The sequence below is a fragment of the Cynocephalus volans genome, chromosome 7 (genome assembly GCF_027409185.1).
Source record: "Cynocephalus volans isolate mCynVol1 chromosome 7, mCynVol1.pri, whole genome shotgun sequence".
In the NCBI taxonomy this organism is placed as follows: domain Eukaryota; kingdom Metazoa; phylum Chordata; class Mammalia; order Dermoptera; family Cynocephalidae; genus Cynocephalus; species Cynocephalus volans.
The window spans coordinates 74,855,603-74,874,703 of NC_084466.1; the positions used below are offsets into that span (position 1 = coordinate 74,855,603).

The following is a 19,101-nucleotide window of genomic DNA, read 5'->3' on the forward strand; positions in this document are numbered from 1 at the left end:
ATTATTTAAAAAGGTCAGGAATCATATTTGTGAATTTTCTCTGTAAGATCAAGGATGAGACCAGGAAAAGAGAAAACACACCTGTGGGCAAATAGAATCAAAGAACTTCCTCGGCTTAAATATCCAAATGGCCTCAGATAAAATCTCTGAGCTACTAAAAAAAAAAACAAACCACAAAAACAACAAAACCAAAACTTGAACATTTACTTAGGAATTTGAGGCAAACATTTGGTCATAGACTTAAGATTACTTTTAAATAGGAAAATAGTTTTCATGATACTATGTACATAATACATGAACATAGGCATATCCAGGAACTGGCATTAGAATAATCTTATTAAATACCTCTTAATCTAGAAAATGTAGACTAATGTGCCATCTCCAGTTTACAATTAATAGTAACATCTTCTCTTTGGTAAAAGGAGAAATCTCTAACTAGTAGAAATAAATCTCTGGAGGCTTTAACAAGGCCATGCCAGATAATTTTCAGTATGATACTAGAAACAGAACTGTGTGATTCTGCAAATAGAATGATAAATATAAGTCTTTCTCTCTATTGCCACATGCCATCCCAAAGCTGTACGGGCTGAAAATAAAGAATTGAAGCGAGACTCAGCCACTTCTGGAGACTCTAAAGCAGGAGTTTTTAACTTGAGATCTAGGATATGATTCCACACACTGGTTTCTAGGGGTGAGTGAATGCTCTGAAATTGTGTATAAAATTATATGTGCATCTTCATGAAGCAATCTGGCTTCATCAAATTCTCACAGTGGTTTGAAACCCAAAAAAGGTTATGAGCCAATACTGTAAGGTATCCATGTCCCATCTGGTCATTGCAGATACGGTCCAGAATTAACCTTAGAGCAGCACCAGGACAAGGTGAAACTGAGGGTGGTAGGGGAAGAATGTCTCCTCCTAGAGGAGGGCAATTAGCAGTGTGAGGCTAGAGAACAAAACCGGAGTGGTGAGGGACAATCCAAAGAGTGGCAGCAGGGAGGAAATGGGAAACTCAATGGTCACCTTGCTAAAGGGCCTATTTTTTCATGGCTGTTAGAATGTTAGAGACATATATAAGTCAATGAATCTATTTTCCTGTCCCATCTCCAGTGATACAGGCAGGTACATGTAAACAATTTATACTATGTATTATTTCTCCTATACGAAGAGTTGCTCTTCATTACATAGAAAGTTGATGTTATTCATTTGCTGTCAGTAAAACACACATGTGAGGTCCTCTTTTCAATACTAGAAATGAGATAAAGTAAATTATTAACATTCACATGATTGAGCATTGTTACAACCACTGGAACACATTTATTCACCAGGATATAGATTTTAAATTCAGTAACTTTGTGTGTATTTATTGTAACAAATAGAAGAAAAATATTTAAAAATTTACCTGCAAGATTGTCAATTTCTTTCTCCTGTAGCAGACTGACTGCATCATCATCTCCTTCCAGCATAAGTTCTGTCTCTGCATTCTGGTTCACTATTGCTTGACTTCTGAATGTTTTCTTTGACTTTACTACATCTTCTTCAGTGCCTAATCATAACCAAAATATAATAATTAAGGTCATTGTGATTGTTTTTACTTTTAGTGAGTATTTGAAATAATTGATTACTTTCTTATAATTGTATGCTGCATTTACAAATTACTTCACAATTTTAGAACATTTTTACTTTATCTTGTTTGGTCTTCTGTGAGAACAATGGCGGGGATGTAATCACCTGCCCTTATTTTACAGATGAGGAAACAGGCTGAGAAAGCTACATGCATTGCTGAGGGACCTAGGAGTTGGCTGGTGGTAGAGAAAGGACTTCATAATCCATAGCTTATGACTACAAGATCAATGCACATTCGACAAAAAATCTGCACCTCACCCCAAACTCGTTTTCTGATTCATAAAGTTACAGTTTTACACAATTATACTTTTGCTTGAAGTAGCAATTCAATTGATCAGATCATTTTTGACAGTAGATGAGATAGGTATGAAGAAAACAAGACAGCATTCACATCTGAGGGGAAAAATGGCTGTCACTGGGAAGCTACCACAAGGAATGATGGAGACCTAAAACCTACTTCACAGTAGCCATATCCTTAGCAGCTAATGACATAAGTACTGATTGCTGAAATGATATCCTTATTTTGCTACATAAAATACTACAAAAAGCCAAAATTGAGACATGCAAAAATAAGCTGAAAAGTGGAAATATAGCAAAATTTGACCTGGCATTAACATGTCAATCAATGTAAAAGGCTAGAAATGAATGCATTTGGATCCATTACGAATTAAACTGCTTAACAAATATTTCCATATTTACATTCAAACACCTGCTTGGGCAGGTGACAATGAATCTAAAATTATCTGAACTGCGACCAAATTTTATACACACACACATACCTACATACGTATACACACACACACATACACAAATAAGAAAAACCTCTGTTTCATACAACTTGAAGTTGAAATCTGGAATAAATTGTTGCAACTTACTGTGTTATAGTTAGTTTTAGGTTATAGAATTTAAGGTGCAGCATTAACTAGAAAAACATCTTCATATCTTATCTGGTGTGGTGGATACATTGTTGGAAATGGGAACCTAATAAATCAGTCCTATACAGTGTTGTTGTATTATAGTTCTAGAGGATGTATGGTGTCATGTACACAGGCAACTGCTTTCCAAATCATATCTTGCCTCTGGCCAAAATTCTCTCCAGTTACAGTTCATAACACGTTTGTGACCAATTCTCCCAGGCCCATACAATAGGACTTCCAACAGTCCACGACTGCCGGCTGATGTTTGCTCAACCATTTTCTTGGAAGTGCATCTAGCTGCCATAAAACTTGCGTTGTAAAACAGAGTGTTAGCTATTTTCTTTTTTTCTTTGCAGCTTGCATACTTCTTTTTGTCAGTGACTGTAGGCCAACTGTTTGCTAAAACTTTAAAAAATGGACTCAAAGAAAGCCAATAAAGGAGTAAAAACACATGTTAAGGAATACAGTCATATCACACACAATACCATTACAGAGTGTCACTGACTCAGAAGTATAGTCTGTCATCCTAGCTCCTACTGAATAACAGTATTTAGAGGCCATGGTTAATACATAGCTTAACAGTATAAAGTAATAGACTATTAAATATATTTTGATAAATACTTCAGGGACAATATAAATACAAATCAATACTGCATTGGAGGTGAGGGAAATTAAATGGGTTATATGTGTATTCTTCTTTCACTGTCCCATAGCTGATTCATATCTCTCTAATAAAGACAGGATAGATCGCTGAATGCTTCAGAACCTTATCTTAATTTTATTTGATTTCTGGTGATATAAAGCCAGCACAATGGTAATCTTCTGAGGGTGGCTATCTTTATAACTTGTTTGCTTCTTAATTTGAGAAACTCAGAGCTTGGATCATCTGAGAACAAAAGAGGCAAATCCAATGATTAATAATCCAGAAGTCTCTCCTGAGTTCTTTATAGCCATATACCTGGATATTACTAATTAAACATTTCCCTAAGTGAGCTAATTGTCTCGTGCTTCTCCTCTCCTTTTGATTAACACCCTTACTTAAGCCAAATACTTAGGATTCATCCTGCATAGTGACTGCCACTCCCCTAGTCCAGCCATCATCACTTTGGTCTAGACGGCTTCAACAGCTGCCTTACTTACACCACCCTCCATGCTTCTGTCACAGTGATTATTATAAAACACGAAACAGTTGAGGATACTTTCCTGCTTAATACTGTTTATTAACTACTCCCATTCAACAAGTCGATGCATGTTTTATACTGTAGGATAAGATCTAAACTCCTTAACATGGCTGACCAGGGTCTTTTATCTTTTAATTACCAGTTTTGCTTTATCTTTCACTTCTCCCCCATCAGCAATACTAGAACATTTTTAGCTTCCGAAATATGTCATATTTTCACATTCCTCTTTACCTCAGTTGATGTTATTCCCTCTGTGTGGTAGGTTCCTGCCTTCCTCCTTCGTAGGGCTAATTCCTACATGCCCTTCAAAATTTACTTCCTTCAAGTGCCTTTTCTAATTCACTCCTCCGTGCTTTCACAATTTACACAGAACTCAACCACACTGTATAGGTGTTATCAGTATCTGTCTGTCCTCTCCACTAGGCTGTAGCCTCATTTCTATAGCCTCAGTGCCTGATACCCAGCAGGTGCGCCACATACATTTGCTGAAGTTCAGGTTTACCCCTGACCCTGTTCCCTTCTCTGATTTCTTAACGTAGATTCTGTGTGCTCTTTCCTTTATGCTCCCACCACACCTCATAAATCCTGCCACTATAGTATTTACAGTTATTGTACCTTTTTGCTTATTTATCTCCACAATAGCCTGGAAGCTCCCTGATGACTAGAAAAATGCTTTTGTCTTTGTATTCTCAATGCTTAGCACACTGCCTGGCACAGAGTAAGCCCTCATAAAGCCTGAACAAATGAACAAACTGAGATATAACAGTTTACCTCTGGGTATTTCTAACTCTGAAGTTCCCCAGATATCTGAGTCTTAGTGATCTGAATAAACTGAGACATAACAGTTTACCTCTGGGTATTTCTAACTCTGAAGTTCCCCAGATATCTGAGTCTTAGTGATTTGCCTTTGGTTTGGGGTGAACTGTAGAATCTATGTATTTATATGAATGAAAGGGAACGATTCTTTAAATGAAAGTCAATAAAGTCCTTTAAGTGTGAGTCAGCCTAATAAAGCAACTTTTTCTTTGTATCCCAACCATGTGTAATCTGTTTTGTCAGTTAAAAAACAAAGCAAAACAAAACTTTACATTACTCTTATGTTACCAAAATAAAAATCTACCAATAAAGAAAATGTAGTAGAAAGAAGGTGAGCTCGCTCTGAAATGCATATCAAACTTTCAATATTATTTCCTCTAGTTTTAAAGCAGTAAAACAATCATGTCATTAAAAAATATGTAGTAAACTAATCCGTATCAACATACTAAACTTATCATCCCTGTTGAAGTATTATCAGTTTGCAGCTCAGTAAACTTCCTGAGTTTATGGTACAGCACCAAACATTTATCTAAATTAAAGTGTATGAGATCTAAAGGTGCTTTTCAATCACAATATCCTTTATGAATTAGAGTTTCATTCATCAAAATTATAGGCAAAAAGAGGTAAGGTCTCAAAGGGCTGTCTCATTACAAGGCTTGTAAACACTGTCCTTAGAAAGAATTGGTTTAACACCCAACAAATCAAAATCTGATTGGGAAGAGAATTTATTTGAGATCATCTATCTTCAGAAGACATGTTGGACCAAGTGCACTTCTTGGCCTCTTTAGCCATTCATCAAGAAATTAACAAGCGAATACCACAAACCACCAGAACCCCCTGGATTAGAAATGTGAATTATATGTAAAGCTGGATAAGATAGACATATACGAGTGTGCTTATTTTCTATGAAAACATTAAAATGCCACAAAATTTAAAAGTTTCAGAAAAAAAATTGCCGCCAAATTATAGATTAATGAAGCCAAATCTAAAATTACACTTCACTTATGTTATTTTTGACATCATGTTACAAATAGTAAACACATAAAAGCATTTTATATACAGATGTCTTAGTAAATACACGTACTTGCAAAAGTTCTGCATGTGAAAATGTTATCTAATATAGAATACTGCATTACATGAATCTAAAGTTCCACTTTCATAAAATTTCTCTTAATAACTAGGGATCCATGTAAAACGAAGTATATTTTAAAAGTTAAGTAACAGGAGAACTAAAATTATTTTATTTTCATTATTTTATTATTAAATTATTGTTATTTTAAATTAGCATAAGTTAAAAAATATTGAAACAAAAATTGGAGACATTAACTCATCTTAAAAATTATGTGTTACTGGATTGTCTGAACAATTAAGGCAAAGAAATTAATTCATTTGCTCATTATGTTCTTTTCTATTGGTGAGTATAAACACTAATGTAAAGGAAAATACTACATAGTAATTTATTTCCATTTAAGGAATTATCCTATAGCCAACTCTAAAACATCTATATTAATAAAGAAAAAAAGCAATTCACAACAATAGTTAAGCCATACATCATACATGTCTGGTTAATGCACAAAGAGAAAAGACATAACTCCATAATAAGCCAATTTTAGTTTAGCATAACCTTCTTACCAGTTTTATGCTATTATTTATATTGAATGTAGAACTATGGCTTTAATTTTTCATTTATTAAAAAGTTATATATACATATGTATATGTCTGTGTATATCTTTCTGTCTTATATGTATCAATTATGTAAGAATACATTTTCAATACTATTTTATCTGTACAATTTAAATACGTGGTCAATGGCTCATGACCTGGCCCCTGTTATTTAACCTCGCTATTTTACTGATGTGGCCTCTTTGCACCTCATATTCCTCAAGGGTAAATGCTTTTGTCCCCAAACATGCCATACTGTCTCAAATCTTTAAGACAGTGAAATTCTACATGAAATTCTCTTACCTCCTTTATCCTTCAAGATTCAGTTTGGCAGGTTACTCCCTTCTCTGTGTCTTAGAAATAAGTCATAATATATTGTTATTATTCATTTTAAAGTACTTTATTTAGGGATCCTTTGATTAGACTTTGATTTCCAGTGTGTCAAGTGTCAAATAAGATGGCAATATATGTTTGCTGAGTAAGCACATAAAAACATACACATAATTCACATTAGTCATTTTATATACATGTTACTTAAACCACTTTTCTGTTTATGTCCTTTATAGCTTCCTCATAGATGAGGAAGTTGGACTATGTGATTTGCCATTCTTACTTTATTGTTCCTGCCAGTATCTATTAGGAATACATTTTTAAAAAAAATCCAAAAAAAAAAAAAAAAAATCCAGACCAATCTCTTAACTTCAGTTTCCCAACCCGTGAAAGAGGAATAATAAATATTTTTCTACCTTTCACAGGATTATTGCAACGTTAAAATGAGACAATGAATGCTAAAATATTTTGAAATGTATGACGATTATTTACATAAGCTTTCAAAAATATTTGTTAAAATTTTGATAAAATATGATAAAACAAATTAATAATAGAATATTAAAAGATTATACTGAGTATTTAATTTTAAAGTGAGCAAGAACACAGTCAATGACTTACTGCTTATAGTAATGTTGCATAAGATTTATAAAAAGGGGCCAAAAAAGCCAGCTAATGTGAGGATTAAAAAACTCAAATAAGATAAAGCATGAGACTAAGGTCGTAGCATAATGCTTAACCATTATCAGGTACTTCACAAATGATGGTTTCCTTTCCTTCAGTTGGAGTTAAACTTCCTCCTTCCACCATGTTGTCACGACACTCTGTTTACATTCATTACAACCAATATGAGCCTTCAACTCTTCCACTGGATTGTATGCTCCCTGAACACAGGAAGGATGGCAGGCAGCACAGGTGCTATGAAGTGCTTGTGAAATTAAATAGAGTTAAATAGTTTACATTTTAAAAATGCTTTTCCCGAAATTAAATAGAGTTAAGTAGTTTACATTTTAAAAATGCTTTCCCCCATAATCATTTTATTCATTTAAAGATATTATTAAATAAAATTACATAAGCATCAACGTGTTTGACATGCTTTTGGATATTTGAAGGAAAAACTGCTTTCTGAACAGAGAGCAGATCAGAAGATAATGCATCTGATATAGACTTCTTGTTCATCTTTCGAAAAAGATCTTTGGAAGAAGATTAGCAAAATGGAAATTTTGTTTCATTTTAATTTTTTCTAATGTATTACCAGGAAATTCTAATGTTTCTAAACATCTGGAAATCAGTTTTCCAAGATGGTATTCTTTTTCAAAGGAGAAACTCTTCAATATAAACCATTTCACAATATTTTTAGCTTGTTCAATGTGTTTTGACAAAATCTACCCCTAATGTAAGGAAGACAAAAATGCTGCAATTCATCTTCAAACCTAATACTCTCTATTAAAAGTATTAATGACATGAATACTTCGGAAAATTTTAAAATAAAGATTAATTTTTCTCATTAAAACTCAAGTCAGAGCAAGAAAGAACTTCACAGACCAAGGCTTTTTAGTAATTCTAAATGATATTATTTAATTCCACTAAAAGGAAAAGATGTTAAGATACATACAAGGGTACTTCACAAAGTTCACGGAAAAATAGAACTGAAAGATAATAGAGATCTTTTGAAGACCCCTTATATACCTCGACTAATTACATTAGATATGGTGACATGATCTCATGCAATAATACATATGAATTAATCTATTATTGAGAAGTTCACAGTTTTGAACATTTTCCAAAAAATAAAAGAATGCTTTATATTACACTGAGAAACCTATTGCTCAAAAACATTATATGCTGACGTTAGTGTGTCTGTAAGTAAAATAGATACATACATACTTGTAGAACATACTTTACTGTAATAATCATTTACTATCTAGTAATTTTTTGTGTGAATCATTTAAATACAAAATTTAATTTTGCATTTGACATTACAACATAGGTATAGTGTTTGTTTCTTTCCTTAAAAAATAATGATGATGATATAAAAGGAAAGACCACTTTTCCACTGAAGACTAAAGAAAAAAATTAAATTAAAATTAAAAATTAAAAAAGATTAAAAATTAAAGAAAAATAATGGAATTTTTTATTTTAAAAGAAAACAGACCTTTCTGGAGAAAAATCCCAATAGTAAGAACTGTTAGTGATACTGAATAAAAACACTACATTAGAAAGAATGACTAGAAATTTCAAGTATCTTTTTTCTCTTCTATACCTGATGTTGAGTCAAGAGCCTCACTTTATTAATACAAAAGCATTTTATGAAAGCAAGTATTTCCATAAATGAAATAGACTGCTTCTGTTCAAACAGACTGTTTTTACTTGTTTCAAACACACTCTAAGTAAAAATCTGAGATAGTTATTGAGCAAATTTAATAAATACAGACATAAAATATGGACAGTTCAGATATCTAATTCCTTCTTTCTTATGTGTATTATCGTTTTATATAAATTGTATCTAACCATGATCCCACCTCAATTCATTTTTGTTGACAGAGAATATATTGAATAATATATTGAATGGATTGAATAATCCAAAATAGATATCATCTATAATACCATAAAATTAAAAAACCCAAGATACCAGCTTCCAATTTATAATGAACTTGACTTAGAAATGATAATCCTTAACTGAACCAATAGTTGATGACACTTACGGTCCTTTTTAGCACATCATTATATTACATAAAATTAGAGTACAGCATCCTTTGTCATTTTTACCAAAGAAGAACTTGTACAGATTTTTGTTTGTTTTAAAATAGACATAAACATTATACTTTCCAGTAGACTATCTCTAAAAAGTTGGAGGACAATATTTCAGTGCTAGAGTAAACATGTAGTATTAGCAATTTGGATATTAATTAAGGTTAAATGTTCATACAAATTATTCCAGGTGTTAAATTCTTATTCAGATTATTTATGCTTGTAAACGACTTATTGGAATTTAAGAAAGAAGGGAAGAAAATGGCTACCTAACACCAACAGTTATTGCTCAGTGGGAAAGGACATCAAGGACACTTGCAAGTAAAAGAATTGGATCAATATTAACGTGATTTTCATTTCATGCTTCCCCAACTCCAGTGAGCTGACAATATACTCTGATTATGTGAACTGCCTCAGAGTAACACAGAAAAGGTTATTAGAGCAAGAGGTGGAAATGGAATGCACTTTTTATATTGACAGGCCTGCTAATAGAGTATACTGATTTTCAAAGACATGCAATGCATTTTTACAATTTGGTTCTGACAGCAAAAACGGAATTTCATTTATTCCTAATTCAAAATATTCATATATAAGCAGTATTTCTTAGAGCAGACCAACAAAGGGGATATTCATAAACAGCAGTTTTAAACAGAGAAATGCAATTAAAAAGGTGCAAGAAAATGTTATTGAATTTAAGGGAAGCACTATATAAATATGAAATGTTAAACTAATAATCTTCTTAATCGAGTAAATGTAGAAAAACTGCATTCTATGCTTTTTAAAGGAAATTTGATAAACCATATTTTAAGAATATACATGATGGTAAATGTAGATTATCTCTGCATTTCAGACTGAATATTACTTGGTAGGATTTTGGTTAGATATAAAGTTGGGGTGATTTTTAATTATTTAAAATAGGATTTCATTATATTAAAAATCACATCGCACATTTTACTTGTGGAAAAACCTAATAAAAAACACAGAAAACTTGGGCCAGTTTGGAGCCCTCTATGTAGCAGAAAGAGCAGAGATGATGCATTATTTATCTTCGCAACTGAGTACCTCACATAGTATTTGGTCCCTATGAGAAAACACGCATAGAAAAAGACTAGCACAAAAATAAATACATCAAAATGGTAAAGATAGCTATCTTTACATGGCTGACTACGGGGGATTTCCTTCCCACTTCTTCAAACTTTTGGGGGGCATTTTTTAGATTTCCTATAATAAGCATATGTCACTTTTCTGGAAGGGAGGAAGGAAGGAAGAAAAGAAGGAAGAAAGGAATAAAGGAAAGAAAGTTGCATTATGTGCCAAGAGGGGGAGATGGCAGATGAGTAGCAGAATAGAAGTTAGAAAGCCTAGCAGCCCTTAAAATGAAAAAAAAAAAAGATGAACTGGACAACTTGAAAGAGGGCTGAGAGCACAGGGAGAGTTCCTCAGACAGTGGGTGGCATTAAAAACACCAAGAAACATTTAAAAATGTTTTTATAAATGATGTGGAATATACATCCTGTGAATGATACTAAGTTAATCTGTTTTGATGTATCTTTATGGATGATAGGCTATAAGAATCAGCCAAAGATTAGCTAGTAAACTTTACAGTGGGGATATATTCAATAATGCCCTCACAGTTAAAATTCCAAATGTATTTACTACAACACACTGTAGTGTAAGAGAATAGTATTTGGGTTGAATTTAGCTCTATCTACCACTTACTTAGCATGTCACCTACCTAATTTCTATGTTCTGTCATTTTCCTAAAAAAAAGTCCTTTAATGGTTCTATTGACAACTCCCTTCACAGTATGGCCCCAAACTACCTTTTCAGCTTCATCTTCGTACTATTTCCGCACACTGTCCTGTGTTCCATCATATAGCACCATTTTCCATTCCTTCAGTGCTGTGTGGCGTAGTCACTTTCTCCACAGTGTCACCTTTTCACTTGGGAAGATTTCCATTCATTCTTTGAAATCCAGCTAAAATATATTTCTTCATTTAGGCAGCCCACTTTACTGAGCTCCCGTAGCATTTTTAATATACTTTGATAAAAATATTTATACTGTGTTGTAATTATTTATAAATAAAGTTGTGTGTATACTGTACCAAAAATTAGTCTAAAAGACTACGAACAGTAATCTAAATTAGTTCTATGCCACTCAGCAATAAGTCCATTAGTATAACTTTGTTAGTGTTTTATTTTTAACAGCATTTAATACTATAAGTGGAATAAAGTACAAACATAAAAAACATATTTTAGAATTTGAAAATACCATACTTCTAGACCTAGTCCATAGAAAACCCATCATTCAATGCTTTTACCCAAAATGATGAATGGTGTGGTTAAAATACTGTGTGTATACCTTGAAATTAACCAATTATCAATTAAATAAAAAATAGCAACCGAATAATAAGCATACAGAATTGTATCAAAGTGGATGCTCCAAATCAGATAGACAGAAGATCTGATTCTGACCCTCAAATGGTTTCTGTTTTTAATCTGAGGATATAAAACATCTAAAATAAAAATATTTTCTGAAATCTTTACAAAGTAACCAGTCAACATATGCAAAACATTGTAAGGAATAAATTAGGCTCCTGTATGTCCCTATGCCTTGGTCATTTCTGTTACTTCTTCTGCCTTTACCTCCCTGCTCACATGGTAAATTCATGATCTTCTTTTGAGACAATTCATAAGTCATTACTTCCATGAAGCTACTCCACCCCAGCAGGCTCAGTGGTTCACTGTCGCCCTTATGCTCCTTTGATAACTACTGCCTCCCTCTAGATAATAGTTTATTCCTTTCCACTAGACTGGGGTGTTTCCACTTTGGCACTATTGACATTTGGGGCTGGGCTTTTAGTGTTGCCATTGATGCTGTTGTTGTGGTTTTTGTTGTTGTTGCTGGGAGCTGTCCTGTGCATGGTAGGATATTTTAGCAGCATTCCTGGTTTCTACCCATTAGGTGCCAGTAACGCACTCCTACCTTCACCCCCTTTGAGAACCAATACACTAAACTATGTGCTAATGTTATATGGCAGAAACTGTCTCAATCCCAAAAGCCAGCACATGCATGACATACAAAAGCTACTCAACAAATACCTTTAAATTAATAAAGTTACTTGATTCCTCCGAATCTGTTTAAAGCCTACAATCTGAATCTCGAACATAAAAATGTATGGCTTTTTAGAACATTTATTACTATAAAAAATGCTTATAACATCTGTAAAATGTGTTCTGTAAGCATATTTTGTAACTTAGTCTTTATCTGATTCATTTAAATTATTTTAAGAGACTATAAAAATGACAGGGTGAATACAAGGCTATGATACTAAATGACACTGACACCAAAAAGAGCTTCCTTCCCTGCAAGTCTTTCTTTCCCTCTATTTAAAAGAATTTACATCATTAACTTTTCAATTAATTATTTTAACAATAACCAGATCACCGAGTTCATTCCAAATATGAGTATCCAACTAATAATCCACCAACGCAAATGGAGTTATCAATGAACAACAATCAGGATGTTTATAAGGTAAAAAAATCAAATCATCTTTCTCATATGTTATAACAAACATAATAACTGTAAGCTCTCTGAAAAACGAAGTCAGATAATTTGAAAATTCCTTTCTCAACAATTGTACAGCTGCCTTAGTATTTTTATTCTCAGTGCCTTCTTTATTTCTTGATGACTGCAAGCAACACATTACAGTAGCCATGCATATACCATCAAAACTAATTTAATTCCAGATTCATTACAGAACTGCTTTTTATTCATCAAGGTCCTATCTTGATAGCTTCACAAGCTTAGATAAATCAGGTGTTAAGCAGACACATCTCTGAGGAACCTAAGAATGTTCTCATTTGCAGTTCTCAGCATATCTTATTATTTATTGCCAGAGAAATGACTGATTAACTTTGTCATCTTTGCCCCATGTTTCTTTTCCTTAGGCTGAAGCAGCCGCCCTCTTCTGCGACGCCTGATCAGACCTATTTAAGATGATGTCTTTGATCACAGACATGGAGGCGCTTGCGATCTTAGGCTTTGATGAAACATTGTTCCACTGTAATTTTATGGAAGGGAAACAGAGGCCTAAATTATAACTGACAGTCAACAAAGACAACCAAACTTATTACAGTTTTGTACTATTCTTTGACAGCTATAGTCGAGCACCAGAAGTCGACTAGTCTAGTTTTCATTTTAATAAAGAAACAAAATACAAAATCCTCCTTTTAAAATCATTTCTCTATTAGCTAATTCGCCCTGGAAGAAGAAAACTCTGCGAGTCAGAATTTTAGTTTATGAGGTTTTAAATATTTTCTCTATATTCTTCCATCATTATGGTCTGTAAGATTCCTGGTAATCAATTAAATTTGCACTTGTATGAGATTTCACTATTAGAAAACACCTAAATAACATATTCAATACATGCAAAATTACAACATTAAACATCAGGGAAAAAATTACATGCCTCTAGGTTTTTATTAATCACATTCCAACACCAGAGGCTGAAAGTATATCAAATCACACCACATCTTTTGCACATGACAACCTCGTAAATTATTCAACTCATTAGTATTACTGAAAAGCATGAAAAACTCCATCAGTGTAAAGGATATTTTCCAACTGAAAAAGGTCAACCAAAAGTTTTAATAATGAAATTGAAGGGAAAGCTTTTCTAAGTAAATATGAAATAACATCATTGTCCTTTGTTTCCTTGCAATTATATCCAATTCTGATTGTTCACTCATTTAAAAGAAAGCATTGTAAACATATTTTATTTGAGGCTTCAAATAACTTGCACGAAAATGATGTCATGAAATCCAAATTATAGCTAAATGTTTCTTTCTATCACAGGAAGTTTAGCCATAATTTAATCTGAAACGTATGGCTGAATTTAGGATAGCAGAAAAAACCAAGTGACTCAAAACACTTTTTTAAAATCATGTTCACTCATATTAACATAGGCTCATATTCTTGGAACATTAATGTAGTGTACTACATTAATCAGGAAGACTCAACCAGTGGTTCAGATCCCAGGGACTGTTTTGATGGCTATATAAATATTACCTATTTAACTAATTTAAGGCTATTCTCCCAGCATCTACAACTTGTTTAAAATTCTGAAAAGTTTGATCACCAATTCATACACTTGAAGCCATACTGAAAGTTCCACCCATAAAACACTGTTTTGTTCCTAAAACGTTTTTGTTACTACCATGTAGATGTATATCAACAATTTTCTGACCAAAGTTTACAGAGAGATTCTGTACATTGAATGCTTAACTTTCAGGATAAAATTTAACAATAAGGAAATTGAAATATTGTGATTATTTAACACAGAGGAAATAATAAGTCGAATTTCAATTTGTCCTAGAAGCTCACTCGGAATTTGCAGGTTTGTGCTATATATATATACCCTTAACCTAAGTCTACACAACACCAAAACATTCAATCATTTGAATGTTAGTCTACACACTGCAAGACTTCAAAATACTTAAACACATTTAAATGTTTAATGTGAGAAACAGCGTCCAGATAATGGGCTGAATTTTTTTTTTATGGATGTTCTGGCAATATGTGAATATAAAATCTTTCTTTAAAATATAAAAAATTTGTTTTTGATTAAGTTTTCCAACATCTATTTTTATTGGATGAAGTGCTTTGTAATAATTACTGACATTTACTTTCTATTTCTTCTGAAGAAATACTTTATACATAGGTTAGAGGGCACATTAAGAGGTTGGAAGACAGAAAAATGCTACATTTTTTCCTTGTCAATGCGTAGTTCCTCTCTCTACCTCTATGGATAGATTGCTCCAGGGAGTGCTTCCCACTCACCCTTTCTACATCCTCCATATTTATTTCCAACTCTCTACTCAGTTCCAAAAGTCCATGGATGTGAACTGTGATAAGGATTAGAAGAGATGCACTCTAGGATTGCTTTGGGGGATAGAATTGTTTTAGGTTTCTTTTGTTTTCCATTCCATGATCTTAACTTTGAGAGTGACCATGGAGTAACCCTAACATAGGTGCCATGTAGATCTCCTGAACGTTTTATGGTATAGATGTGGCCTATGTTTTTAATTTGCGTAAAATAAAAACATACTATAGTTTCCTTTTACCAAAGAACCCAATTCAAGAGGAATAACAGATTCTGCATACTGCTGATGACCCACCACTGAAAGTTCATAAATACTACATATTTCTAAATATACTTACAGTGCACATAGAGAATATTTAGTATCACCTACACTTCGTATCTGTTTCAGAATTACAGCATTATTTTTTTTTAGGTTTATTAACAATAGCTACTCTGTTACTAAAATATGTTTCAAAAATATTTTAAGTTAAAAGATTTTAAAATTTGTTTCAGAAAGGTTTTGAAATTGGTTTACCAATAGAAATATTTTACAAATTAAATGTACAAATTAAAGTATCCACTTTTAAGGAGAAACAAAAGAAATATTTTTCTAAAAATGGCTTTTTAAAGTAACCTGTAGAAGTTGGAATGTAGCATAATGTAGATCCTATATAATTAAGGCTCTGACAACTCAGTATCACTAATAATATTGCTGTAGTCAAAACTCTGTTAGAAATTGTCTCTAGATGTTCCTAATTTCAAATGACATAAATTCAGGATGAATTGGTGAAAAAGCCTAACTTATTGGGTAAATTAAGTTTTAATAATTTTAAGTTTATATTATACAGCATGCTGCTGTTAAGAAGACTACTATTTCTAAGAACCTCTCCTAGAGAATCATAAAGATAACACCTCACTTTAAGTTGGTATCAAATCCTTAGGGTGCTAAAATTCTTAGGTGATCTTTTAAGTTGATTATAAAAAAAACCCTACAGTAAGGCCAACTATAATTATTTTCTAGCATATTTTCTTCAAAGTTACTTTTGCTGTATAAAGTTAATTTAAAACTTTTGTCTTAGATATAATATTCTCATATGAAATCCTCATGTATTTATTTAATGATGTTTTGAGAATTACTAAGTTACATTAATTAACAGCTTACTGGGATGACAAATTTTAAGCTTTGCACATTTTGTTTTTTATTAGGATTAAACACTTTCCCAGTTCAATCCATAAAGAACATGATATTATTACATGATATAAAGTATAGTATGATATAAAACTATTTACCAACTAAGGTAAATTTTAAAACAGATGGCTTATTTATTACTCTCAAATAAATAAAAATCAATATAATAAGATACAAGTAACTATAGAAAGTGGATAATAACAAAAATATACAGACAGTGCTCATTATTGGTATTTTCTCAATGTATGTGGTTTATAAAATTCTGATATGATCAAACTTAAAGTTGTTACAGCATTTACAAATGGGTAAATAGAGAAAATGTTCCTAAATATACTTCTTAGAGGACAGCAATCTAAAGTAGCAACATTTTTATTAAGCTACAAAAATATTTTGATATTTACTATTTATAGTGTATCTTATAAAAAACAATTTAGGGTACAGTTCTACTTTAGTGTGATAGTTGATGATATCATAAACATGAAACCATCTTTTTCAAACTTTATTTGCAACCCACTGGAGAATTAGAAATTTAAATTGGCAGATTGCAACAGGGGTTTTTATTTTATTTTATTAAACTGAAAAGGATAGAGTAGGATTAAAATATAAAATATCATGTAAAAAGGTTATTAATAAAACACTTAAGTTATATACACAAGTATGTATATGTATATATGTATATATAAATACAGTATACATATGTGTGTATATATTGTATGTGTACATGCATATTCAAACAGTATACATATGTGTGTACACACAGAAAGTTATACATAAAATTATACAAGCCTGAGTACAGAATTGCAATATAATTTTTTTTTTTCACCATGGGTCTTGGTCACCAAAGTGTGAAAGACACTGAAAAATAAATTTATTTTATTCTTGTTTTAGGCTGTATGAAAAGTTGTTGGGTAATAACTAACTCTGTGGAGTCTTTTGATCACTTAATATGAAGTTGAAGAGTCTAAAATATATCTAGTGTGAGAAATACTGGGTTAAGTACAACCGAAATGACACTAAAAGACAAAGCAGAACAAAATATTTCTGACTTACAACATGAGAACATTAAATACTAGTGAAAAAAAAAATGAATTCTTAACCACAGAGCCACTTCCCATCCAGAAGTATTAGGCACCCCGATATGATCACTGCACATAGTATGTATGTACTCAATATCATATTGTACTCCATAAACATAAACAATTATTATGGGTAAATTAAGAAAAAGAAAAAGAAAAAGAAAAAGAGAGGGATAGAGAGTAGAATAGTGGTTACTAGAGGCAGGAAGGAAGAAGGGGTATGGGGAGAGGCTGGTAGACTGGTAGAAAGTTACAACGTTACAGTTAGATAGGAAGAATATATTCTGGTGCTCTAGGGTCACAATAGCTAATAATATTGTATTATTTATTTCACGACAGCCAGAAAAGAGGATCTTGAATGTCATAACCACACAAAAAAGATAAATGTTTATGTGGTAGACATGCTAACTATTCGGATTGGATCATTATACAATATATGCAACAAACTGGACCCCATAAAAATGTACAATGAAAAATAAAATAAATAAGATAGTTAGAAGAAAAAAAAAGAAAAGAAAAGAAATTCTTCACAGAAATAATGTCAGAAAAAAAAAAAAAAAGGATTAGTGTGTGAGAGGCATTGCTACCAACCATATTCTATTGCAGCTTTGAGCAATGCTTCAGCATGAGTGGAGCCAAATGCATTACGAACAAATCGCCTCCTTCGACGAAGGTCATCTTCCCAGTAATCCAAACGCCAGAAGTCATGCAATTGGCTAAGAATGGGAAAGTAAAGAAACAGTAATCACTATTAATAGCAATGCGTAACTGGAAATATAACATTGTTTTTCCATAAAATTAAAGCTTTATTTTTTTTAGTCTCATTGGAAAATTAAGATGATTTTTTGAGATATTTATATTTCATACTTGTGTTTGTATACATATTTTTCCCTTACAAATAAACAAAACTTAAAATAGTAACATTCTCATATTTTAGGCTTTATAACACTCAGCTCTGCCTTTTTTGTTTTTTACAATGTTCTTCCTTCTACTAAAAACATTAATATGGGGAGTTTAGCAACAAATGCAGTATCCAATTACAAGTATTAATGACACAGTTTGCTTTCTTTTACACTATTTTTAACAAGGCTTGTAAATCACAGGATAGACGCCACTACAAAGAGTTTGCAATTTAATGACTATGGTTACTTAGTAGACTGAATTAAGAAGTATAAAATATTGCCATTTGGATTTATGGAACTATGATTAAAATAACATGCTGAAATATTCATTGAAATAATTCCCTGCTGCCCACAGCAACCTGAGAAAAGTGCAATTTTATCCATTATTAATAATACTAAATTAGAGCTGCAAAAAATTCCAGTACATGTAATTGTCTTGGTAAATCATTACTCCAATGCTAACAGAGAAGATTTTACAGCTTTCAGCTAATATAAACCATTAACAACAATGGCTATCATTGGGTAACATTGTCTTTTATGCTTTAAATCAATATTAAAAATCTATGAGATATTTCAGAGGCTATATCCAATGAAACATTTCATGACATGATTTTTGTTTTCAATTTAATTTCAATTAATATTGGTTGATTTTTCTGTATACAGTGTTTGGAGTAATATATAATATTCTAATTTTTCTGAGCAGTACTATTCATAAAAACATTTAAAATGCTTTCATAGAAGATTTGATTCCATTTTTTATTTTGATATTTTATTGTAGGAAAACACTACAAA

At 32.1% G+C, this 19,101-nt stretch overlaps 1 protein-coding gene across 1 annotated transcript in view; it reads right to left on the reverse strand.

The window, feature by feature from the left end:
* The window catches only part of NBEA (neurobeachin), a 657,479-nt gene that overhangs the window by 220,599 nt on the left and 417,779 nt on the right, over nt 1-19,101 (reverse strand). Inside the window, exons 38-39 of the mRNA XM_063101747.1 lie at nt 17,999-18,123; nt 1,401-1,544 (exon numbers count right to left, since the gene is read on the reverse strand). Coding sequence (XP_062957817.1) covers nt 1,401-1,544; nt 17,999-18,123 — 269 coding nt within the window. The remainder of the gene's footprint in view (nt 1-1,400; nt 1,545-17,998; nt 18,124-19,101) is intronic.